General features: G+C 41.0%; 1 protein-coding gene across 1 annotated transcript in view; it reads left to right on the top strand.

Moving 5' to 3' along the window:
• Window positions 1–6,895: 6,895 nt before the first annotated feature.
• The window catches only part of VSIG1 (V-set and immunoglobulin domain containing 1), a gene marked incomplete at its 5' end in the record, with an annotated part of 34,787 nt that continues 14,732 nt past the window's right edge, over window positions 6,896–26,950 (top strand). Inside the window, 3 exons of the mRNA XM_084638933.1 lie at window positions 6,896–6,944; window positions 11,713–11,873; window positions 18,854–18,961. Coding sequence (XP_084495059.1) covers window positions 6,896–6,944; window positions 11,713–11,873; window positions 18,854–18,961 — 318 coding nt within the window. The remainder of the gene's footprint in view (window positions 6,945–11,712; window positions 11,874–18,853; window positions 18,962–26,950) is intronic.

Genomic DNA, 26,950 nt, shown 5'->3' with positions numbered 1-26,950 from the left:
CAAGTGCAGAAATTGAATTTCTTTAAGCCCCTAAATCCATCATTAGGTTGACCTTTCAAATGCACATGACAGATTGCTACTGTACAGCATCATTTGATGTCTAAAAAAATGTCTTATATCATGGTGCCAAGAGTGTTCTTTACCTCAAGATGGTTTGGAGTTACCTGATTAAACGTCTGGTAGCTCTCTAAAGACTGATGATCAGTAAATGATCCGGTTATACAAACCATGTATTGTGGGCAGCACCAAGCTAGGATAAGTCACAATGCATTGATCAGAAAAATATTTAGTTCTATGCAATATTTTATCATTTATTCTTGTTGCATTTGATTAATATTTATAATGTAACTCCTCATTCGTGAAACACATTGCAATGTATTTTGATGTGTGGGCTGGTGTGTACATGTAGCCCTGGCTTCTACTCTATGGAATAAGAATTTCTCACTGGCATATCACAGCCTGAATGCTGCTAACATCGACTGGAGCGTCTCCTTTAGTTTAATTGGCAGGGAGCCTGTGCTTTTGGAGCTGGAGAATCTGGGCTTTGATCCCACTTCTGCCACAATATTCCATGTGGCTGTGGTGTGCAGCAAAGGGACAGCTGTGAAGCTTCTAGCTGACCAGTGGTTAGTTACGGTATTGGAGAGGGACCCAAACCAGAACCCCAAGTCCAAACCCTCCTAGGCTTTCTGAATCCAACTTCAACCCTTTAGCTCCAACTCAAAAAGTGTCCTTGGAACTTCCTGAACCCTAGGGGCTGGGGAAGGTTTATATCAAGGCCCAAACCTTTCTCTGAGGTTTTCAGCCCATCACTAATAATTACGTACATTTTTTCTGTATCCTAGAACAAAATAAATACCAGGCCTAAACCGGGGGTGGGTGGGTGTGTGTGTGTATTGGGTAATAACTGAAGCTATTTCTTCTGCTTTGTTGTAATATCTTTTCCACTGCCCCGTGTGTAATATATTAAACAAACTGGTTTATTGTCATCTATAATTGCCTTGGTAGCAGTTTCAGCCTCTTCATTTAACACCACAGAGAGCTCACCTTCATCCCTAGAGGTGACTCCTCCAGTCTACGGTTGAGACACACTGGCAAGGTAGCACCCTACCCTGGAGCTGCCCACGCTGTACCTGTTCTGTAGCTAAATCAAAGTCTTTGTTTTCCAGGGCTGTCATGGGAAGATTTTCATTGGCACAAATGGCAGGGAGGTGCCGCACTCTCACTGACTTGCAGTGGAATGTAGATGCCCCCCCTTCCCCTGGCTCTAAATTCCTGGTTTAAAATGTATTTTTTTAGTAAATTAATCAAAAAAATCACCCACTAATAATGCAAATGTCTGAAATGCTTTCAATACAGTGGGATACACTAAAATAGAGAGTTTTAGAAACTAAACGGGCCTGATCCTGGAGGGTGCCAAATACCTGTAATTCTCCTTGAAGTCAATGGAGGGTGCAGATGCTCAGCACCTCCCAGGATCGGGCCCTGTGTGATCTTTTTGTACTTCCATTGACAAGCATCAGCTTGCAATTTCTTTAGGAAAAAGGCTTGCAATGGATTTATATTTAGTCTTGCTGGCAAGAAGCTGCAACATGACACTCACTCACCAGAAGTGTCTCTAAGAGGACATGCTTTCTTTACCTTTCCACTTGGTTTAGTCCACCAACAGAAAATGAGACCCTCCCAGAGAGGAGTTCAATCGTGTTGTCAGGCTGTAGGGTGTGTGTAGCTTTGCTCCCCCCAAACTTGGTAGGTTCCTTCATGTCATTCTCTGTAATGCACTGAGCCAGCGTCTCAGAAGTGGGGTTTCTGGGAAAGGCAGAGCAGTGTCTGAACACGGACACCAGTGCCATGTCTTGCAATATTGCCTTCCAGAGACTGCTACTGAAAACTACATGAAAGCTGCCACCACCAGCTGATTGGTGTGCTGGGGGGCATGCAGTGTATTTATGAATACGTTTACCCAGGCCTCTCTTCCATTTCCTCCCCCGCCCCAGTTATTAATGTTATCCCAAAGGATAACCCTCACAATATCATGAGCAGCCCTGTCACCTGGTGATGCATTCCAGCCAAATCTCATAACTTAAGCAGGGATGGGACAGTGCTTTCTTGGAGCAAGGTTCACCAAGGAGCACCGAAGATGGTGTGGGCAATTCAATAGATGAGTCAGTGCTGAACCAATGGCCCAACATGATACTCAGGGGCACTGCAATGCCGAAGGTAGCATCTTTTCCCTGAGACATATTTGAAATCCTGCTGAAATGTAAAATGTTATTCAAGATTCCACTGTAATTTTAGTGTTGACTTCAGTGTTCTGCCCAAATTCTAGCTTGAGGTAATAACATTTTGGTCTTTAAATTCTCCCTGCACTTTCAGTTGGATATACCATTCTTCTTCACTTCCTCTCACAGACTGTTACTGTGTGCTGTTAATCACCATGTTTCACCTGAGAGGTGGCTGCTGTTGAGTGGTGTGAGAAGTGTAGGTATCTTTTGTCCACTTTACAGATAGGATGCGAGGCTTACCTCATTAAAGGTTGCAAAGCACTTTGAGCTGTTTGGATTAAAAGGGCAGTTGAAGTGCAAATTATTACTGCTCATATAAATCCAGATATGCCCTTATTGGCAAGTAAAGTCAAGGAAAAATTTGCTTATTCTGAGATATAATGTACCCTCCTCCTTCAAAGTCAAGGATACGTTCTCTTCCTCCAAACCAGGTAAAAGGGGCAGATTGCGAACTTTCAGCTTGTTTGCTGATCTAACTGTGAAGGCGCAGCTAATCAAGCCAGATACAAAACAAAATGAAACCAACCTTTTCCTCAAAGAAAAACAGTGGAGCCTACAATCACCTCCCACAATGACAATGTCTCATCTTCAGATGACAGTTAAAGTACCAGAGCTGTAACATGGAGTTGTACCTGAAAAGCTATTCTATGCAAACCTAGAAACAGAAGGCAAAGTTAAAAACCAAGCAGACCTCCAGCAGGCTGAATGGTTGGTGGGGTGAATGTAAACATCAGATTGGGGGGAAGCTGGCAAAGAAAATTACCCTTTCCCTGATTGATAACTGCAAAATCCAAGAGAATTCTGTGTCCCCTGGAAAAGCTGCAGTAGATAAATATATCATTGCAAACTTACACTTCTGCAGGGGCCACCTGAGCATATGTCAAAATGATCTTAATATTATGAGATTGATAAAGAGGACATGATTCACCGTGCCACTCTGGTAGCGCTATTTTCATTGCTGAAAATCTGATGGAGATGGGAGGGGTGGGGAAAATCCCTAAAGCAAATAACTTCAGCATCCATACTAATTCTTTTCACAACTGGTATAAGAGAAGAGGAACAACTGTAGATGATGACAGGGCAGATTTGGGTGCTCTGCAGTGATTTTGTGTTCATATACAGAAGAACACTGGATCATCATGGTGGAGCTAATTGTGAGATTTTTGACGAGGATTTGGTTTTGATGTTGATACATCAAAGAGTGTATTAAAGCAATATCATATCAATTGACTAAAAGAGCTCATGTGTAAATCCCACACAGTGGGTAAATGGGTGCCCCCTGGTGGACAGGATTCACCCGGGGTTAAGGAAAAGCATCTTCCCACCCTTCAGCTGCCACCTATGAACAAAGTTTGTAGTTTAGGTGTCTTAGGTCCAAGGCTGCTACTGGATGCTCAGGTAGCAGCTGTGGCCGAGAAGGCATTTCCCCATCTGTGCCTGGCAAGCTGAGTGCAGCTACTTCTTTAGTAACCTTGCTAACACTGTTCTTGCCTTTGTCATCTGGAGTCTGGGCTGCTGTAATGGGGCTATATGTTCTGACCATTCAGAAGCTGAATCTGATCCAGAATGTGACAACGGACTTGTGATACAGGGTTGTGCAGAAACAGCACATAACTCTAGGCCTTTGCAATCTACACTAGCTGCCTATGAGCTCCCCAGTGGACCTCAGGCCTAAATGGCTTGAGGTCTAGTTATTTGAGGGCCCATCTCTCACCCTATGTCATACTACCATGGTTCTGATCACTGGAGGTACATGAGCTGGAGTTCCCTTGGTTTAAATAAGGGAGAGCAGGTTATAGTGTGTTCTCAATAAATGTCCCTTGACTTTGGAATGCGCTTCTTTCTCTGGTCCATTAGGTCTATTAACCTTCTGGACACACTGCAAAGCAAAATTTTCTCTTGAGATTTGGGGAAACGAGTGACTAGGAGGTAAAAGTGAGGGTCCTTTGATTATTGATGAGCCCTCTGTTATCATCTTCCATTGTATTTTAATGAGTGTGAATTGCAATTGTTGGGAGAGCTCAAAGGCCTGACTGGGCATTTATCATTGTTATTTATCAAAATAAATAAGTGAAATCTGCTTGGAATGCAGCCCCATAGAAATGTGTCCCTGCTACTTGTGAGTTTGGAGAGATTAGAGCTTTATCTCTTCCCATCACTCATTATCTGTCTGGTAACCATTTTGAACCATGCATTAGGCTTGAATCCTTTCACAGAATAACCTTGTGTTTATCATCCCTTTTTAGCTACTACAAGATAATTGGCTTTCTCTGGATCTTAAGTATAATCTAAAAGAGGACACCCCCCCCCACACACCATATTTTGCCGATATCTGTTGCTACTTGCATAAAACTTGCCTGGCTACATCAGGGCTTGGAATGCACAAGGAAATACTTCCACCTGTTAAACTACTGAAATAAAGAAAGGAGTACTTGTGGCACCTTAGAGACTAACAAATTTATTTGGGCATAAGCTTTCTTGGGCTACAGCTCACTTCATCGGATGCATGCAGTGGAAAATACAGTAGGACGATTTTATATACACAGAGAACGTGAAACAATGGGTGTTACCATACACACTATAATGAGAATGATCAGATAAGGTGAGCTATTACCTTATACCACAGATTATAACTAGGTGGTCATGTAAGATCCTTTGTCAGGATGTCTGCTGCTGTGAACAGGTACCAGCAACAATAGCATAGGCTCAGTCCTTAGCGTGTATTCTGCCTAAAGTATGCACTGGCAGATCCTATGAAAGTCAACAGGTACTTAGGAATGGGCCAATATCTTGAACCTGAACCCTTTTATATTTTGGGAGGGACTTGGGCTGGGATTTGAATCCCAGAATCTACAGCTGCCCCTCTAGGTCATCTGTGATCAAGTCACTGTTCCAGGGATAAAATGGGGAAAATATTGCTACCCTGTAGGAACGTTATGAGGAGCACTAACTAGGAAAAACGAACACTTTATCCAGTACTTATAGAAATGGTCCATACAAGAATAATATCAAATCCTGACATTTGTCCAGAGCATACCCAAAGACAGAGCAAAAATGTGTGTGTGTGTGTGGGGAGGAATATTCAGGCATTTTTCAGCCACAGAAATATTGGAACATAGAATAGAATTCATCTAACTTGGTCAGATCAATTGTCTATCAAATTTGATCATCTGTAGTGATAGGCATAGATTACCAAGCATGCCCCCAGAGCCATGTATTCACAAAGTTTTGGGGAGGAGCTTGAGTCTTGGGGTTTGGTTCATGCCCGCTTCCAGTACCCCATCTATACATGTGGCCTTATGCATAGGAGAAAGGCAGCACTGCCCTCTGTCATGCATCCACCTAAATATACAATGTTGCTTAAGTGGAAACAACTCTAATCATTGCAACTTGTGATTCTGAATCATTATCAACCGAAGTGGATGGAATAAAGAATGGAGAGCCAGGTCCTGCAAGAGTTTGAGCACCCACAGCTCCTCATGAATTTCACTGACTCCCAGGAGGTGGTCAGCCCCCAGCAGGATCAGGCCCCTGATCCTGTGAATCATTATCATGAATAGAACACTCAGTGCTCTTATAGAACTTTGCCACCACAGAACGCAGTGTTTTACAAAGAGGGGTGAGTATGGATAGCCCCATTATTACATGTGGGGAAACTGAGTCACTGGGACATTAAATGACTTGCCCAAAGTCACCAGCAGAGCCAGAAACAGAACCCAGGTCATCAAGTCCTAAACTCTGTTCACTGGACTATCCTGCTTTTTCTACTAAGCTCTGTAGGTGGTGGATATAGATTGAATATCCAGCCAGACTCTCTTAGGGACCTAGATGGAGAGCTTGATCTGCAAGGAGGCTACGTCCCTTTGGGATTTACCTTGATGATGCTGATAATTTTGTTAACTCTTTGTAACTAAACAAAGTCATAGTGCAATTTTCTTATCAAATTTGTTAGCACCATCCAAGTACATGGATCAAAATTGATTATATTCCATTATTTAAAAAAAACAACAGGCTCTTTTAATTTTATTTTAGGCTGTTGTCTCTTGTATGGTCTCCCTATAGATGTTTCAAAGCAGAATTATGCATGAGAGCACAGTGTAGCATTTCTATATAACTACATGTTTCCATTTTTCAAACATACTCAAAGCATTATTGCCACAGTATCCATTTTTCAAAACAAATCATAGAATTTTTTCTTAAATTCTGTCACCCTTATTCACCAGGGGCTAGATTCTGCTATCTGGACTCATGCTGAGTAGTGCTTTACAAGGACTCCTCCTGGAGTCACTGGGAGTACTTGTGAAGCCAACGACTGCCTTGGCATGAATAATGGTGGTAGAACCTAGCCCTCTGTGATTTGCGGAATTCTAGGGTTTATTATTAACAAGTGTCTCAGGTGCACACGCCCCATGAAATGGTTTCAACTGAACAGTCACAAACTACTCAGAGAAAGGTCTATAGATGTTAAAGGAGGAAAACGAAAAAGCCTGTTGACACGTTGATACGCTGCTGATAAGGGAAACAAAAAAACCCACTTAAAAAAAATCAGTTGAGTTTTAGTCCATGTAAGCAGCAGCATCTGGGTTCTTTTCTCTCCAGACTTCGCGAAGATGTTTGCAACAATGCTGAAGATAGTTGCTATTATAGCAGCCCTTTCAGGTGAGAAAAACAAAGGACATAAATAAAATAGCAGGTGAGCTTTGCCAGCAAAGTAGGAGTACATCAGAGATTTACTTCTAGCTGGAATGAAAACTGTGGAGATGATCCAAAGAAAATATCTTGTGGAATCGTAACAGACAGAATAGTGATTTAGTATTTTGTCGTAGGATACTATTTTAGCATTGCCTACTTTACATTAATGCTTTGTTGCTGTAAATTGAGAAGAAGGCAAGAGTAAGCTTTAGTGTTTTCCAGACATCTCAAAATTAGATTTGTTCATGCTCGTCTTGTTTCTATGGGCTATATCCTTGGGAAATAATGACTTGGCGACGTTGGGCCCACGTTTCACTTTAGGCATGTGAATAATCCTTTGGACTTTATTGGGTCTACTCCTATGCTTAAAGTTAAATATGGATGCAAATCTTTGTGAAATCTGGGATTTGTATGGTATATTAAGGCTTATACATTATTAATGCTTAAAGGAAGTTTAGTTACACTGAGCATTATTTTTAAGACATGTAGAAATAGACATTAAAAGCTTGATCCTGTGTGCTCCCAAGTACCCTCAACTGCTACTGAAGAAAATGGAAGTTGAGGGTGCTCACCACACCACAGATACACCTTGCAAGATAAAGACTTAGAGATGTTATTATTTCTTCTGGAGGTCACATGAACAACTTAAGCAGTTACTCCTGACTGTTGTTTATTATACACAAGTCTATTTTTCCTCTAAGCATAGCTAGTTACGTTACAAGTGTTAAGTAACTCAGTGTTAGCAGAGGTGTTAGTGAAACTATTTGGTTTAAATTTTAAAACTACAGATTTAGGTTTCAAATGGTGCAGATGTTCAGTATGGAAACTCAGACTGAGTACATCAGCAGTGCAGGCCTCTGCAATTGCCAACGTCAAGATACCAAATTACATTTAGTTTGTTAGAGATCAGGTGGGTGAGGTAATATCTTTTTTAGGGGGGCCAACTTCTGTCGGTGAAAGAGACAAGCGCTGAGCTCCACAGAGCTCTTCTTCAGGTCTGGGAAAGGTAATCAGAGTGTCACAGCTAAATACAAGATTGAACAGATTGTTAAGCATAAGGAATTAATTCATGTTGCAAAAACCCATTCAGAATGAAGTGGGCAATTAATACCTCTGTAGTCATAGGACAAAAGGAGAGTGAGGCCATGTCTGTACTTCCACTTTTGTGGGTATAACTTATGTTGCTCAGGGGTGTGAAAAAAATGACAGAAGTGCCGGTATGGACAGCTCTGTATCAGTGGGAGAATCTCTCCCGCCGGCACAGAGCAGCTACGCTGTAAGCTCCGTAGTGTATACTTGCCTTAGTGGGTTACAGATTGTTGTAATGAGACATACAATCGGAGTCTCTGTTGCATCCACAATTTTTTAGAGTCTAGCAGAGTGTTTGGTTTCCCGCTTAATTTATTTTGTTACCATTAAAAACTATATATTAACTTTTTCTGTAGCAAGCAACTCTCTCATAGTTATGCCATAGAGCATATAAACAGATTAAATACTTGTAAGGAAAGGCTTGCAAGATCAAGCACATAAACTTACTCACAGTTTGTCTCATTGACTACCTGCATGAGCAAGGGCTATGGGATTGATCCTGCACCTACTGAAGTTAATGGCAAAGCTCCCATTGACTTCGGTGTTGCTGGATCAGGCTCTTTGGGTCCAGTCCTACAAACACAATAGTGAGCACTAGCTTGCTACCAGCACTGGCTAGGATCCTGCCAGCACTGGATGAGAAATGCTGGCAGGATGGTGGTTAATAGGGCAGGTTGGAATATTTCCAGCTAAATGTATTTTCATTGAAATACGGTAATTCGTCGCAGCCAAAACATTGTGCGGCGATGTATCGATTTCAGCAATGGATAGGACAGGAAGGTTTCTGAGGTCCAGTGCTCTCTGGGCCCTTCTGACCACAGAGACAGAGAGAGAGAGATCCAACACCTGACCTTTTCAATTGGAACCCAGACATTTTGACACAAGGCTGTTTCGTGAAAATGTTTGAAAGATTTTGGTTTTGTTCTCATGTAAAACGAAAACCAATTTTAAAACATTGAAAGTTGTCCTCCTCCAGCCAGCTCTAAGGGTTAATACCAAAGAGGATAGCTTAACACAAAAACCTAGAGTGGTAGTATTATTTAATATTTATTTTATGCTCATAGAGAGGCCCCAGTCAGGATTGTGACTGGGTGAGAACAGTGCTGTTCTCTCAGTGAGAACAGTGCTGTAAAAACACATAGGAAGACAGGAAGGTCCCTGCCTTGAAGAGCTTAGAATCCATTTATAAAATATTTTCACTCATTGCAGTGGCTGATAAAGAAAGAATATTTAATAATTAAAATATATCAGAATCTATGGTATTTCTTTTCACACTATAGATCGTATCATACTATGGATTATTTGAGCAGAATACCCTATTGATGTTAGTGAGGATGGAGTTCTGTTTAAAAATTGGTAACAGCCCCCTAAGAAAAAATGCACAAATATTCCTTCAAAATAAGAATATTTTGTACCTGGTATCTCGATCAATTGTAAGTGGAACAAGCCCATCGGGAGCATTATTTTCTCAATGCAAAGTTTTCACACCTAATTCTCACATAGGAAAATACAGGAACCTTACATTTTTCTTCAATGTGGAACATTTTAAGAATGGACAGATGCACCATCAGAATCCTAAAGCTGTAGTTTGAAAATTGGATTCAACAGTATAACAAAAACCCCATTCTGCTGAAGTCCAGACTGCTTTACTTTAATGATTTCTTTTTGATTGACAGATGAAATTCACATTAGCTTGTTGCCTTGTCTAACCTTTAGGGACCAATTCCACATTCCTTTCCAACTCTGATTAACTTTAGTGTGATAAATAGGTGCATAAGAAATATATGATCCTACTTAAGGTTTGAAGGATTAGATTTTTATTTGTAAATGTTGGTAAATGTCAATTTCACCCATACATGCACAAACCAATGAAAAAAATATTTCCCTCTATACTAATTGAAATTTACAGAGAGGTAAAGAAAGAAAAATGCTGCTTGAGAACTTATTTTGAATCTCAACATCTACTGGCATTACATAATTATTGTCTGACCTCCCTATAATTTCCCCACAACCGTGGAATTGATAAAAATAGAAAATAATGCTTCTAAATAAACATCTGGTTTAATTATAATACTTATTTTTTAAAAAAATCAAATTTTGCCAAGCTTATCATACCTATTGCACACCAGTAATGTATAAATTATACAGGCAAGAATTATTGTCAGAATTACAGGAAAGTATGCAAAGAATTGTGTTCAAACAGACACTTATTTTAAATTGCAATAGACACCTTTAATGGTGTACTATATATTAAATATTTATTTTTGATCTCAACTCCATCTGTTTCATGTGGTATGTAGGTTGATCAGTTTTACAGAATTTCCTTTACCCCAGAAGGGGAAAACAATTCCAAAGATGATAACGTGACCATAAAAATAAATCCTAGTCTCACTATAACACAATATATCAGCTCACCCTATGCTCTAGAACGGGGTAGGCAACCTATGGCATGCGTGCCAAAATCGGCACATGAGCTGATTTTCAGCGGCACTCTCACTGCCCAGGGCCCGACTACCGGTCCGGGGGGCTCTGCATTTTAATTTAATTTTAGATGAAGCTTCTTAAACATTTTAAAAGCCTTATTTACTTTACATACAATGATAGTTTAGTTATATATTATAGACTTATAGAAAGAGACCTTCTAAAAACGTTAAAATGTATTACTGGCATGCGAAACCTTAAGTTAGAGTGAATAAATGAAGACTCGGCACACCCCTTCTGAAAGGTTGCTGACCCCTGCTAGTGGTAAATAATACTTAGGGCTTTTTACATTTTTAAAGCACCTAATTAGCTCTTGCCACCGTTGCCCCCAGCTTCCATTTGGGAACAGCACAAATACATAGATGTGCACCAGAGCCTTGAGAAGCACATCAAGAAGCTAAGCTATTAGAGGAGAAGAACTGAGAAAGGATGCTTGGATTCTAGGAATCTAGGCTCCACAGTTTAGAGGAACCAGGTGCAGCAGCCAGTGAGACTTGGGACTGGCCTATCTGACCCTTGGGGACAAATACATATTGTCTGGGGTTGACGGTGCTGGGTGGTACCACTTGGGTGAGGAAGAGCAAGGAGCTCTGATGGTGGTTGTGAGGAAGAAGTGCAAGGAAGCAAGGGAGAGCTGGAAAAACATAGATTGCACAGGTGCTGGAACTAGCAGTGCGGGGGTTGGGGGAGGGGGTGCTGCTGCACCCTCTGGCTTGAGGAGGTTTCTATTATATACAGTGTTTACAGTTCAATGGCTCTCAGCACCCCCACTATCAAGATTGTTCCAGCACCTCTGATTGAATGAGCTGGCTGGGAAATAAGAGTTCACGTTCCAGGCAGCAGTGAGCACTCAGCTGGGAAAGAATGTAACTGTGTAGTGTTGACCAGGCCTGGGAAACTTAGATTTATTTTTCTTTTAAAAGAGGGCATGGAATTTTAGTGGATCTGGGTCCTATTTCATCTTCATCCCTCCCCAGCTACTAAATCGAGAACACTCATCCGATCACCAGGGAAAAAGTTATTGAACAGAGTGAAGAGGGCTATCACAGGTCTCCTGCAGAGCAGGGGGTGGGCGGGGGAACCAGTCCAACAGAACTCAAAGCAGTGTTTCTTAGCGTGCAGCAGCCCCTGACTGATCTCCCCTCACCATGCTTATTCCCTGCAGGCCACATCAGCAGCGTGACTGTGACAGCTCCCCAGAGCATGGTGAATGTCAGTGTTGGTGGAAATGCCACTCTTCTCTGCACTTATACAACAACTGGGTCTGTGGATTCACTTTTCATTCAGTGGAGTTTTTACAGTGCCAAAGAGAAACAACCTCAAACAGTAAGGAGAGATTTGTTTTTTAAAATTTATATATGCAGCTGTACGTATTGTCTCTCGAAGGTCCTTCTATGGCCCCTATTGCCATAATAGCGGAGAATCTTTAATGGTTTATACTCAACACCCCTGTGAAATAGGGAAGTGCTAATAGCCCTATTTTACAGATGGCAACTGGGGACAGAGAGACTGACTTGCCAAAGGTCACACAGGAAATTTGCGGTGGAGCAGGAAACAACCCAGGTCTCCCGAGTCTCAGGCTAACATCCTAACCCTTGGGCTATCCTTCCTTCTCTGTCTGGCTGATGTTGCTTTCAATGCCATAGGTTGTTATTCTGCTTTCTTAAGATATTGGTAGGATCTAGACATTGAAAAGAACTAGTGGGTCATGTATACTGTGTTCCCCATTTTAAGGGTATAATGAAAGCTCTTTCCCCCAGCACTTGTATCTCCAGGTCACTATAAAGTTTCCTCATAATATTATTCAGTGTAACCCGGAAGGCAGCATATGCTAACTTCAGCACAGAGTGGGAGAATACTAATAGAGGTTTGTTCCCTTCAAAAGGACAGAAAACATCTTATCAGCCACTAAGTAAAATTTCATTGGCATGAAAGCCCTGTTAAGTACCTCCCAGCAGCACAAAGGCATCAGAAGAGCAGCAATATGCAGAGACATAGTCTCATATTGCATAGCAGCAATATGCAGGGATCACCAGATCATCTAAACATCATACCTACCAGGGTTAGAAGCAAATTACACCTACCCCTTGTCGGTAGGCACATGAAACCTGACAGGCAGTGGAACCAATGAGGTGGAGGGGGAACAGGATGTGGGGAGCCAGTGCATTGGTTCTCCAATCTCTGAGTGCCATGGGGCTCCCTGCATCTTAGCATGAAATGTTTTGTGGTGAGGGCACAGATCCAGCCACAATCATGGTGCAGCTGGGGAAAGGGTGCACAGCAGCCTTTGGTAGCAGCACAGAGACCATTCTCAGGTCAAGGCACACACACACACTTGAACAAACAGATGACACCCTGGACCATGCCTGGTTGCTCTCCTCTGTGGCTCTAGCAGATGACCTTGCAGATTGTTTGAGTGGCTAATGATGGGTCCGGACAAATTTCTATCCATGCTTCTACTGCTTCCCTGGCCTTCTCAAGAGGTCAGTTACTCCATCTTCTTTGTAGTAAAACCTAATCCATTCTACACCTCCCTTCCCCCAACTGTAAAATACAAGGCTGTGGTAGCAGGTATTTTGTGGCCATCAGGAGACTTCTGAACGTAATCTGCATATGTCACAGTAACTCTTAGATCAGTGTTTCCTGCTTCATGGTTACGTGCAGGCCTGGTCCTCTGTGTTCCTGAGTGCCCTCAGTTCCCTCTAACTTCAGGGAGAATTCCCTGTGCTCAGCACCTTGCAAGACTGAACCAATCTGCAGCAGCCTTTTCTCTATACAAAGAAATGGTGACTAAATGTGTCAATTCATTCTTTCTGTGCCCATGAAATACCCAGCTCTGGTGCCTTGTCATGGCCACTAGATACCTAGTCCCTTTGTCTTGCACAATTTCACTAACAGTTTTGTTCCAGAAATTCAGAGTTCTTGCTTGGGTGTTATAACTGAGAGTTGATTTAAACAGATTGACTGATTTAATACAGACCAGTAATATTGTTGTTGTTGATCAGTTTAACTGTTGTATACTTTAAGTGATATGCAGGAGGTACACCAGCACTGGTAGATCCACAAATAGTACTTGGATCATAAACTCTCTGAGGCAGGAACTGTCTGTATTTTGTGGATTGTACAGAATCTAGCACATCACTAGCATTAAAGAAGAAGAAGAATATATAGGCTTGAAAGAAATAGTTCTCTTATTTTTATATTAAACTGCTATCTGCCATACTATAGCAGTTAATAATAATTTGATAGCAAATATATCAGTGAGAAATATAAATTATGGCCCAACCCTGCATTCCTTACTCTATCAAGATGTATATACAGTACATTACCAGACTATATGAACTCTAAGAGTGACTAATTGTGTGAGTAAACATTGCTCATACCAGTAATCCTGTCCTCGTTAAGACTATTTGCATGAATAAAGGTTGCTCCTGTAATGGTTGTAGGATCATGCTCCATTTGCAAACGCAAGTTGTGTGCATTGCAGCCCTGTGTAATATCGTACTGTAATAGTCCAGTGTATTCTATTAAAATGTTAGTCTCACATTCAGACAGCAAGCACAGCACTCTAGTAGAATTCAAAAACATCCTTTTAGATTTGCTTAGAAACCACAATCTGTATTTTAGTTCCATTAAATTATTAATGCACAAAACCAACAAATAAAATATGTTTTCTGGTTGAAACTAAGAAAAATGAATAAATTGAAATTCTAAGTAACAGCTTTGGGCTTAGGGCTGATCAGAACCTTTCAAGGGATTCAGGCATTTGGAACCATGTGTAGAATGGAACTGGTGGGGAGAAAACAGCACCTGAGGTTTCTAATCATAAGATGTTGTGAATGTTCGGAGCTGACAACAACAACAAAGTGACTAAGACCCTAAATGCCCAAGGAACCACAAAGATCAAGCCCCCTTCAGGCTTCATCTGCTCTTACACACTTGGCACTCCCATGGAAGCTTTGTGCCCACCAGGAGGGCTGCATGAAACACGAGTGAGGAAAATTGCATCTGACTTTCCTCCTATAAGAAACCAAATACATAGTAAATTCATTTTCATGTCATACCAACCCCCCCCGCCACATTTGTAATGGAGGACGTGCAGTTTTGTTACCTAGAGTGGAATCTAGAAAGGCCAGAGTTTAGAGGCAAAACATCCTTGTGCTTCCATGGTAGTCCAATTAGGGCATTAGGCACAATCCTGCAAACACATGCAGACTGCCACTGACTTCAGTGATCCTACTCATGTGCTTAAAGAAAAGCATGTGTATGTGCCATTAATGTAGGATTGGGATCTTACTCTTTTTTTTAAATGCTTTTAACTGTTTGTTTAACCTTGGATTATTTCGCTGGGGCCCCTCACAATAGCGCTGTAATACCTTACAGTTTTAAACAAATATAATATAAAATTCATCATGCAAATGCAAGTAATAGGGGAAGGAAGAAAGGACCCTGACTAAAGCCAGTGGATTTTCACAGAACTATTTGGCATATATATCCTTTTAAATAAACTCTTTACACTACACATTTTAAGATGCAATTGGTTTTTCAATCTTTCCTGAACTGTGCATGTATCTTAAATTAAATGTTCACATATTTTTATCCTCATCATCTGTTACCGTTAGAAAATGAATCCATTGCAGTGATGTGTCAGGTGTGTGTTTGCAGGGTTTATAACCAGCATATATAAATGGCACAGGCTAAGTGGGACAATTTGGGTAATTTAGCTTATGTTCAAAATTCTATAGTGCTAAACTATATCTGTGACACACTCTTTTGTCTAGATTAACCAATTGGCAAAAGTTACCATAACATACATACAGTAGAATGGTACAATACAAGAGTACATTAAATATACCAGTATTGTAGCTTGTGCTATGCATTAGAACAATCACAAAATTGACCAATTTTGTCAGATTTTAAGTAAAAAAATTTCCCCTCAAAAATTTTTTTTTTTTTTGCATTTGAAATGGCCTCTTGTCCCCCGAATGAAAATTTTTGTGGAAAAATTTTTCATTCAAAGTTTATCATTTTGCAACACCCAACAAAAACTAACCAACAAACACAACACATAGCCTGGATTCCCCCCGCCCGTTTTCATATTTTAAAAAAGCCAGAACATTTTTGCAAAAATTCCCCCCCCCCTTTTTTTTCCAAAGCATCTGTAGGAAATATTTACCTTTCCCCATACAGTTGTAATTTTAACGATCTCTGATGTGTTAGCAAATGTTAGATATGGTAAGGGGGAACCAAATACCACTCCACTTACTCATGTGGCAGGTCTACTTGTATGAGTAAGTATAAGCACCTTTTGCCTGAAATATATAACATATGCAGAGAAATTATCCTCACCAGGTGTAAATCAACATAATTCTGTTGATTTCAATGGAACAATGCTGATTTACAGCTGGCCCATTGTTTCCACAGTAGCACTGAGTAATAGAGCAAATTCTATGGAACTTCAGGATTAATGAAGGCAAATTTGTGTCATTAAACAAGATCAATGTTTCAAGTACATAAGGGATCATTTAGGGTTGCCTTGTCTTAAAGGCCTAACATGATACAGCAATGAGCCATAGCTGCTCTCATTTTAGAAAAGTCACAGTATTTTACAGCAATGGTCCAAATACTACAGCTACAAGGATAGTGGAGTGTTTAGGGCTTTACTGTAGAACATCATGGTAACTTTTTAAACTGTAAGGCTGGGTCTGACACTACTCCTAATGAAATCAGTAAGAGTAGGATCAGGAGTGCTGCCAATGTTAATTTAAGGTGTAAGTCTTGTAAGGCTATATAGCCATTATACCTGGCATCGGGGTACATAGTGCTGCTGTTTCACAGAGTATATTCAGAATGATCTTTTAGCTCCCATTGTGCAGTTGCAAGGCTTCTTTTGCTATTTGTTCTGGTGTTTTCATATCCTGTTCTGCATTGCCAGCCATATGCAATGCTGGCCACAGGTGCTAGAGAGTTAAAAGCAAAGGCAGTTAAACAGGAGAAGATGAAATACCACAAGCAGGCTGCACACAGACAATGCTATGAGTAGGGGTGCAGCAAGCTGTGGAATAACAGGTGTTAGCAATGAGTATTTCATAGCAAAAGCAGCTATATAAAGTGTGAATCTGGTTCTCCTTTGCTAAGTAGGCCACTGCAAAATATAAAGCCTCACCCTGTTCTTATCCTAAGAAGTTTCTTATCTCTTATGTAGTGTGTTACACCATTGAGTGCAATATGCATGAATAGAAATGAGATGTTGGTTTTTGTTCTGATAATATAAATGTGATAGGTTCCCCCTATTTCAACCAAACATTGTAAATATCAAATTAACAGTGTGATATCAATGATTCTTTACCTGTTTTTCTCTCTGTTTTCCCCGATCACCATGGCTGCGCAATGACAATATTCTGCACTTTGATAGTGGTTTCCAGGGGAGGGAATGGGAGTTAGGTACCTAAATACCTTTCAGGATCTGGGCTAGAGTAATTAACTGACTGACCCCAAGTCACACATCTTGTCAGCAACACAGCAGGTGTGCAAACCAGAGCCCCAATCCTGCAAAGACTTACACACATGTTTAACTTTACAAACCCTGTGTGTAGCCTCATTGACTTCAACATTAAGCATTTGCATAATGTTTAGAGGAGGGGAACCCAATGTCTGGACGCTGTAATTGGCTCTGCACAGGCAGACTGGATTCTGCCACATGAAGCCAATTGCAGGATCAGGGCTGAAATCTCTTGACTCCAAAGTCTATATGGACCTATTCTTAAAGTCTACAGTAATGCCCCCAAACCAGATTAAATATGTGAAAGGTGGAATTACAAAAGAGATTGTGTGCTGTAACCAGTACAATACTGTTGTTGATAGCAAGTTTAAGTTAAAATATTAGGAGAGTGATGGAAATGAATTTGACACTTGCCATTACATTGCATGTTATACTATATTTAGTAGCAGAGTTTTCATTTTTTACAAAATTAAGCTTGACTATTTGCAAGTGGTGACATCACTGTCTTTGTAAAGACAGGGCTAAAGGACCAGAAGGGAAAGAATTTTAACAATAGGTGAAATTAATAATATTTTACATTTATTTTCTGTATCAGCTTTCATCCTGAAAGATAACAAAATGCTTCCTGCATCCCTACTATGAACAAACACCACCGCTAAAACAGAGCCACTCTGGGGGCAAAGGAGACAACTAATTGGTGCACAACCTACTGTGCAATAGTTGGGGAGGAGAGATTTTGGTTCAGGGCACTGGACTAGGCTCTGACTCCTCTAAAGGCTTCACACAAACCACTGAGAGCAAGAATATCCTTCCCCCGACCCCAGAGTGGTAGCAGGGGTGGTAATATCTCGTCCTCCCAAGACCCCATCATCAGTCTCCAACAGATGGAGACTGACAGCACTCATTGTATAGCCTGTTTGCAGCCTGGTGGGCTCTTTGCTGAGTTATAAGAAACACTCCCTGAGGGGCTAATAATGCTGCCTCCACATTACGGTCAGTTCCAGTTCAGGGAATGAGACACAACCACCAGGAAATCAGACCAATGTCTCTTGCATAGCTCTGTAGGCAGCTTACTAATTAGGCCCTCTCCATATTATAAGAAAACTTCTCTCGGGCCAAGCCTGATTTTAAAATTGGATTTATCAAATGCAGATTTTGTTGTCATGTACATAGGACTTAGATCACTGAGTTGGCACCACTGGACTGTTCTCTGCAAAGTGGAAACAAAACAGTTTCTAATTATGAGGGATAGGGTCGGATTGGGATCTGAGTTGCAACAGTGTCATTCTGGGATAATGCCACTGCTGGCAATGGAATTATTCTATATTGACACCACCATAACCAATTTCATCCAAGCCAGTGGAGTTACCTCTGATTGACACTGGGGGGACGAAGATCAGAATCTGGCCCGTAAAACAACAAGGAAAGTGAACCATGGTCTTGGAAAAAAGCAAAAGTACCGAGAGTCTAGAGAGAAAGGAATCAGAAAGAGATCAGGCCTTATCTGCTGTGCTTAGAGCAAACAATTACATTATGCACTTGGTTTGTGTAATTTTAGACATAACTCAGTAATATCACAATAACGCACCCTCACTCTACAGCTCAAGGTTTAAGACGTATTGTGAAACAAGAGTCTGCCTACAAATGCTGCTGAACGACCCCTTTATAACTTTATAACTTTGCTAACTTCACTGACTTATTCAGAGCAGTTGTATAGAGCGGGTGTTCTCATGTTCTGTGCTTTTGTGTGAACATTCAAAGTCACATTAAACTCTTAGATCAGCACGTTTCTACTCAAATACAGCATTCCCTATGCCGCAAAATTCAGAGTATGGATGAAAAGTCAGTCAATCATTGTCAAAAGACGGTGTATGTGACAGATGCACGGGGGAGATGTAGCTGGAAACACCAGGTAAGTAAAAATCTTTAAAAATTACATAGTTTCATTTTTCTTACCAGGTTGGAGCCATAGAAACATTGTTCTATATTGAAATCCTAATGCCAATACAAGAACTGAGGTGAAATAAAATAAATGCCCTATTTTGACTTTTGTTTTTGCCCTGATTTTTATTGCACTTTTCACAGCCAGAACATCAACGTTATTTGGCTGTAGCTTTTGTTTTTCCCACAGCTCTTCTGTGTGGCTCGACTAGGGCCTCAGCTGCATGGTATTCTGTCCAACGAGTGTACACCATCAGCCTCCGCACTGTGTCTGAGCAAGTGAGGTTTGAATTCAGATTTCCCTCACAGGAATCGAGGGTGCACCTTCTGATGAGATAACAGTGCAAGTTGTAAGTTGTGTTGCGTGCTTTCCACATCATTGTGCTAAAGAGAGGCAAGCTTCATCAATGGCAAACGCACAAGAATTGGATGGGGAACTGATGGTCTAACTTTTTCAGTACAATCTGTTCTTCGGAACCCTGAAGAGCTGCGGCTACCAGACACTCTTGGTACAAGGGCTTTCCATGGCGGCAAGAACTCATTTCTGCTCCCTCCTGCTTACACTCAGAATAGAGCACCATTTGTGGGAGTGCAGTAATAGATACAGGCTGTTGTCCCATGCCAATGGAGTTCAGAACATCCACCATAAAGCAGGGTGCATTCTGCCCTGGCAGGAGGGATATAGAGGAACTCAAATGTGGATGCAGAATTGGTTTCCTCCAAAGTAGCCACAGTAGCTATCCGTTGTTCTACCTCCCATCCACACACCTCCAGAACACCATTTGACTTCAATGGGATTTTTCTTCTAAACTGAGCAGGAAATAGCCCACTGTATATTGAAGCTTAATACTACTTTTTAGAGTCCTGCATAGCCAATGTGGAAGAGAAGCCTATTTGTGCTTGGTGCATTACTCAAGAACATTTCAGCCACAGGTACGTGCCGTATGACACAGTGCGGGTGAGAAGTGACCTGATCTTCAAGCCCTTCCTGCATCACTGAAAGCTGGCCAAGGGCTGCTTTGATTTACATCGCTAATTTCCAAAGATTTCAGCCCTCCCCTGTCTCCTTGCTGTACTTTATAAGTTTCCTAAGATGCCTCCCCACACCAATTCTCACAACATGCAGCAGAGACAAGAGGCCTGCAGTCATCATTAATTTTTTTAATTAACCTGCAGAAAAAATCTCAGAATCGATGTATCAGAGTCCTATCATTCTCTGGCAGATCACAGTGTAACCAAAAAATGTGTGGAAAGGAAGCTCAAGTTGCCAAAGGCATTTGGGGCCAGATTTTGATCTCAGGCATGTGATATAAATCCAGAGTAACTCTGCTGAAGTCTAAGGGACTCTAGTGAAATCAAGGGAGTTAGTGTGGATTTAACCCTATATAGCTGAATTGAGAATCTGGGCCTTGGTCTCTGATTAGTAGTTAAGGTCTACGGCATTTGTTCTTTAACTAGCGTGTAAGATTATTTAAAGGGAATAATTGCTGAATACATTTTTTTCTTCGCTGTTTTTTAAGTTCTGTTTAGACTCAGACCCTGGAGTGATGCAATGGTGTCAGAATGATAAAGAGGTTGATATGGGTTCTTCTCTGCCTTTATTTCTGGTGTGGAAAAGAATCTAGCAAAGTAATTAGAGAAAATGCTAATCAGAAAGTGATGAAACAGTGCAGTGTGGCTGGATCTTCTGAGTACTCAGTCCTGGAAGTCTGCAGCCCTTTGATTATAATAACATAGATTGAAATAATAAGGGGAGTGCCCCAGTTTTGGTGGTTGTCATCACAGGTAGTGCTGTAGAATGGCATTATCTCGCGGGAACTGGGTGAAGCAAGAGGAAGAGAGTGGGACAAGAGAAGAAAAGTATCCATGTCCCCAAACAAGTCCATAGGGAGCAAAACAGAATATTGGACGAGCCAGGGGTGAGACAGTGTAGGGCACATGCCATCCCCAGGCCCCTTTGAATAAATGCTGCAATGTAGACTCCTAGGAAGCCATGGGGTTCCTCCCCTGAAAACAATGAAGTACCTGATGCAACTACTTACATTTGAAGGGAGAGGAAGCTGATGGAGGAAAGTCTCTTCTCTGCTGAAGGGGACAGGAACTCAGCAGGGGTCAGATACACTTGTGAGAGGGAAGAGATGGATAGAGGACTCCAAGCTGAGATTCCTCATTCTCCACCATTGGCTGCTGCTGCTTCTTCTGCTAGTAGGCAGGGAGCCCCAGCAAATCCCCACATAGGCATCAGGTTTGCCTGTTGCCCCCAATTCAGATGAGTCCTCATCTCACTAGCCATGGAGGAGGGACAGCCAGTATATGAGAGAGATGACTGGCTCCCTCAAGCCAGTGTGAGGGAGAAGAGGGAGGAGTTGAGCTTCCCCATGCTCTCCCTTATTTTAACCCCTGTTTGCAGCCCAAATCACATGCAAAATCACAAGGATGAATTGCTACAACAGCCTTGAAAACATACAACACTAAATTCTTCTCTCAGTTTCACCAGTGTAAATAGTTCTCTCATTTCCACCAGCTCCACTGACTTTGGTCAGCAGGGAAGGGAAAATGTTGACTTCAGTTGTGTGGAGTGGAGTTTGGAGAGCTAGATAATGAAGTCCCTTCTACAGCTGGGCAGATGCTTTCCTAGAACCAGGGCTGTTTGGCAGAAGCAATGTATGCAGGAATGGACAGATGACAAATACGTCTAGGAGTGACAAATATGTCAGTTTGTCGATTCACAAATGAGTCACCACAAGCATCTGTTCATGTGAAAAGTGGAAAGGCTTCATTTCTACCTGACACTCATATCAGCAAACCAGCCTCCACTGAGAGGCAGCACAAACACAGTGTGTTATGAATGTTTCACTGACAGAGAAGCCATTTTACCAACGCCCACATATTCAGCTCATCAGACCTGACCAATGTTCTGCCGGAGCATGGTATGGGGCATGCACAGTGGTCTCCTCTGGCTGCACTAAGCATGTTTTCTTTTTCTCCTTTTTATGAAAGTAATTAAAACCAAGATGATGCAGGAAAAGTTGGTGCCCAGCTTGTAGGCACCTATTGCACCACCATGTGGAACAGCCAGCTTCAGGAAGGACCTTTGGACTCCAACTCATCTGATTGGCCAAGACTATCAGAGAGACGGAAGGCCCCAGATTCATGCTTTCTTGAACACCTCCTTCTGGTTTATCAGTGGAATGTGATCCCAGGTTTGTTATGTGGCAGCTGACGTGATGGACAAGGAGACAGTGCTCCTACTTCCTGCCAAAACAGGGCAAAATGGCCTTTGGCCATTTTGTGGCCCAGGGCAAATGCACCACAAAAATGCAGCAGGTTACTGATGTGCCTGTTTTGTTCTTTCATTTTGTTTCTCTGGGAGCTTCATGTGTTCCTGCAGCCACCCCAGCAAACTATTCCATATTTTTTTAGTGGAGAGAACGTGCATAATGTTTTGTCCCCCCTTCCCACACACACTGCCTGATTCTCACAGTGATTTTACACTGGTGTCACTCCATCACCTTCATTGCAGTTGTTCCTGATTAACACAAGGGTAAATGAAATCTGAATCAGGCGCTTTGGGTCTGCATTATGTGTACATGAGATTATTATGTGAAGGGTGAAATTTTATGAAGACTCTATCCTGATCATATAGTTGGATTTAGTTCTTTGAAAAGCCATTATTTTTTCTTATCTATCTCAAGACTCTTACAAATATATTTAGAACAAGTAGTAGCTTTATTGATTGATTTAGTTAATAGGAATATAAATCTTATTGTGTGTTTTGTGGCAGGCCAAAGATGCTCTTGTAAGAACCACTATCTCTTAAGGCAAAAGGTCCACCTTCCCCTGGGCCTGGCCACTTTTCCTTTTTGATACTCTCCAAAATGAAGTTTGGCAAGATGCAAACATAGGGCCAGATTCTCTGTGTCACTTTTGTGCTTCCCAATTTCTGGATTCGGCCCCTTGGCTGCTGTAAATTGTGCTGTCTTGCAACAACCCCCTACGGCCATTATGCTGTTGCAAACATAGACAGCAGGCAGCAAACTGTGGTCCTTTTCTTTCCACAGTACAGCCTCTATTCCACAGGCTGTAGGGAGAGCAGCATAGAGTCAATGCATCAGTTCTACACTGCCAAAGGACCCTCCTTACACCAAGGAGATTCCTGAGACCTGGCGTATACACAGCAGAATCTAGCCCATTGGAGCAAATTCGGCTTTCAGTTTGCAATAGTAGCCTCAATGAGGTTGCTCCAGATTCACATCAGTGTAACTGAGCATTACATTTAGCCCACTAAAGGTATTACAGAAGATTGAAACTTTCGGGTGGAGGTGGTCAACATTTTACATACAAAATGTTGTGGGGCTTTTTAATGAAAAATGCCGTTTTCATCAAAATGGTAATTTCTGCAGGGAAATGTCAATTTTCAAGGAAATTTTGGGATGGTTTACCATTGAAAACACTAGTCTGAGCGGAAACTGGAAAAAATATTGGCTGGAACAGATGAAAAGTTGCAGTAAAACCAAAACATTTTCCCCCAACCAGCTGTTTTGACTTTCAGTTGCTGAAAACTGAAAGGGGTTTTTGTTTATTTCCCAGTTTTCTCGTTTGTAGTTTTTCAACAAAACCCTGACAAATTTTGTACAAAAATGTTGACAAAGAACAAAAAATTGTTTGTGTGTGTCAAAAAATTTCACAGGAAAAAAAAAAAAGGGGACCAGCTCTACTTTCAGGTAACTTTGCCATATTAGAGACTTACCATCAAAATGGGTCTCGCGCACTATTTAAAAGGGTAGCAGTGCCAGACCAAAGGAAGATCTCAAAGGTTAGATAGGCTCTGATGTACAGTGTGAAATTAAGTTTTGTAAACATTCACATTTTGACTCCTTGTAGGGCAGAGATGAAAACTCTGGAAGGACAGCATTAAAAAACAGCATTTTAAAACAAAATATAAAGTACTTATTTTGAATGAACTTGTTTAAAATCAGCAATTAAGTTACAGCTTATTAACTGAATTAAAATTAATTACACTTTAAATGAAGTTTCCTGTGTACAAAATCCACTCATACCGCTGGAATAAAATATCGTTTCTAATTAATCACATTACTTAGTTTTTTCACTATTCATCACCTTTCCTCAGAGTGATAAACAAATGACACAGTTGCTGAGAGACTGGGAGAAACTGCAGTGAAACTGAGTGCATTTTCTTAGGATCTACAGTTGCATTTATGTTTTACTATAAGAAAACTGAATCTGTAAAAAAAAAAAAAAAAAAAAAAAAAAAGTAAATATTCTTGGCTCTGTTGACACCTGTCCCCGATTTTTCTGCATACATAAAATATTTTCTCTGTATTCATTTAGCTACAAAGATGGAACACGACAGATTAGCTTTTCAGAACATCATATGGGGCTTAGCCACACAACCCCAACTGACTTCAAATGGAGTTTCATTGTTGAAACCACAGCCACATGCAGCAATTTTTAATGTTTACTGCAGAGAATTAACTGTGTGTGAAATTCATGGTCATGTTACTCAAGACTTATTCCTGAGGAAGATGTGACAATGAGGGCACAGAAAGGAGAAGAGTAACTTATAGTGATCTGGCATTCTGTGTGGCAACTTCTGACATCATTTACACTGATACAAATGCTAAGTAGCTCTGAGGTCAATTGAAAGCAGAATTTAGTCTTTTTTGGTACTCAAGCACTTTGACTGAACATAATGAGTCTGCTGCTCCACTTATGCTGGTGTAAATCAGGAGTAATTCCAGTGAAGTGGTGTAAAAATAGTGTGAGTCTAGATTAGGCCCAATGTTTCTCACTTTCATCTCACAGACACTGATGCAATTGACTTAATGGAGCTGTAAATCCTAGTAACTCCATTAAAATCAATAGAGTAACATTAGTGTGAGAGGAGAATGATGTCCCATACTATTGTTTTTGTAACTACAGCTTCTCAAAGTAAACAGTACTGGGCAAAATTCTGTTCTCAGTTACATTGGGGTAAGTCTAGAGTGACACATTTGCTGTTATTAATGTACACCAGTTTAAATGAGGTTGGCCCATTGATACTAGAGACAGGCCTGTACTAAACCACTTTATCCAAACATCTGAAATTTGGGGGCATTAGGATCCGGATTCAGATCCTAACTCTGCAACGCAGGTCTACCTCTAAACATCAGTAAAACATTCTTAATTGTGGTAAAATATGAATCAACATTAGCAGAAGTAGGAAAGCACAGATTCTTAGAGGAAAGCAGGACCCTTAAGGTCTAATGTCTACACTGCAGCTGAAGGCAAATCTCCCAGTCTGGTTAGACAGACTCGCACTAGCAATGGCTTCTTGTCTACTCCCACTGCACTTATCGACTTGCTGTATATGTTTCTATCAGCTTGATCAGTTTCCCAGGGATGCCATACACTCTCAAAACATATCATAACCCTTTCTACCAAATGCTACCAAAAGCCTGTTTGAAGTCCATAAAGGTGTTGTAGCAGGTTTGGTTGTGTTCTGTGCACTTCTCCAATATCTGTCTTATCACAAATAGCTGATCTATCGTACTTCAACCTAGTCTAATCTGGTCTCTCCCTCTGCAATCGTCACTTCCACCTATCTCTCTAGTCTCCTCTGCAATGCTTTTCTCAGCACTCTCAATACATGGATTTCTCTGTAGTTCTTGCACTCATTCTGATCTCCTTTTTAATAGATTGGTACTATTATAGCTTTCCCCCATTCACTCAGCACTTGCTCTTGTTTGTAAATCTTGTTGAATAGCTTGTACATCACCTTTATCATGTGTCCCTCACCTGCCTCCAGCAGTTATGTCATCACTTTCTGGCACCTTTTTCTTTTTCAGATTTCCTATTGAGATCTTTACTTCTAAGAATTCCAACATCTGCTCTCCCTCATTTGTAATGGAGAGCTTTTCCAGGACCTTTTCATCTACTGTGTTCTGCAAATTGAACAGCTCTTCAAAATATTCTTTCCATTCATTATTCTTTGCTTATTTTCCCACACTTGTCTTTCACACTGATATCTTCAACTCATATATCTTGCTTTGTTCTCTTGTTTTGCTTTGCGTATTCTGCTTGTTTACACTGTTCACCAAAGACCATGTTTTTCTGGATATCTTATTCCTTCAATTTGTCCATGCGATAGTTCTTAGCTCTCAGCACTTTTTTGGTTGCTCCCAACCTCAATCTTATTGACGCCAGCACTAAGTTATGATCCAATCTGATATTAGCACAAATGATCGGCATGACAACACACTCAATTTCTATCTGCGAGTCACAAACATAAATTCAGTCATGTTCTTCATTTGCCCATCAGGTAATATCCACGTCCACTTCCTCTGCATCTTTATTTGCTGAAATAGCTTGTTGGTTATCACCAGGTTGTTCCTTAGGCAGAAATTTAATAGCTCTTCTTTTTAATTTTCTTCACCAAGTCCAAATCTGACCACTGCTCCAGCCCAGGAATTCTAGGCCGAACCTACTTTCGGATTAAAATCTCCTATCACCAATAATGTCTGTCTTGAAACGATTAGTATTGCTTTCTGTAGATTATTATAAAATTTGTCAGTTTCTTCCTGAGTGCTGCTGAGGTGAATGAATATACTTGTACTATTGAGACTGCACAGGATTTGATTCTGAATCCTGCCTTCAACGTACAAGGAGATATCATCTTAAATGCCATAAGAGCCTGGTTTGCCATTGGCTTTGGCACCAATGTGACTTTGTCCCAGCATCCACCATCTTCTCTTCCCAATGTCAATATCCTGTGTTCATTGTAGTAGAATTCTCCTTTGCATTCCTATCTCATTTTGCATAGACTGACAATTTCCCACTCATATCTTATCAACTCATGCATTATTAGTGCAAGGTGCTCCAGCCTGGTATAATGTTCTTACATTCCATGTTCCGATAAATGTCTCCTCCTTTTGAGTCCATTACGTAATTCCCTGTTCTG

Source organism: Lepidochelys olivacea, assembly GCF_965140295.1.
Source record: "Lepidochelys olivacea isolate rLepOli2 genome assembly, chromosome: 9".
NCBI classification, from domain to species: Eukaryota; Metazoa; Chordata; order Testudines; family Cheloniidae; genus Lepidochelys; species Lepidochelys olivacea.
The sequence above is the reverse complement of the archived record's forward strand: the minus strand, read 5'-3'. Positions and strand labels throughout refer to the sequence as shown.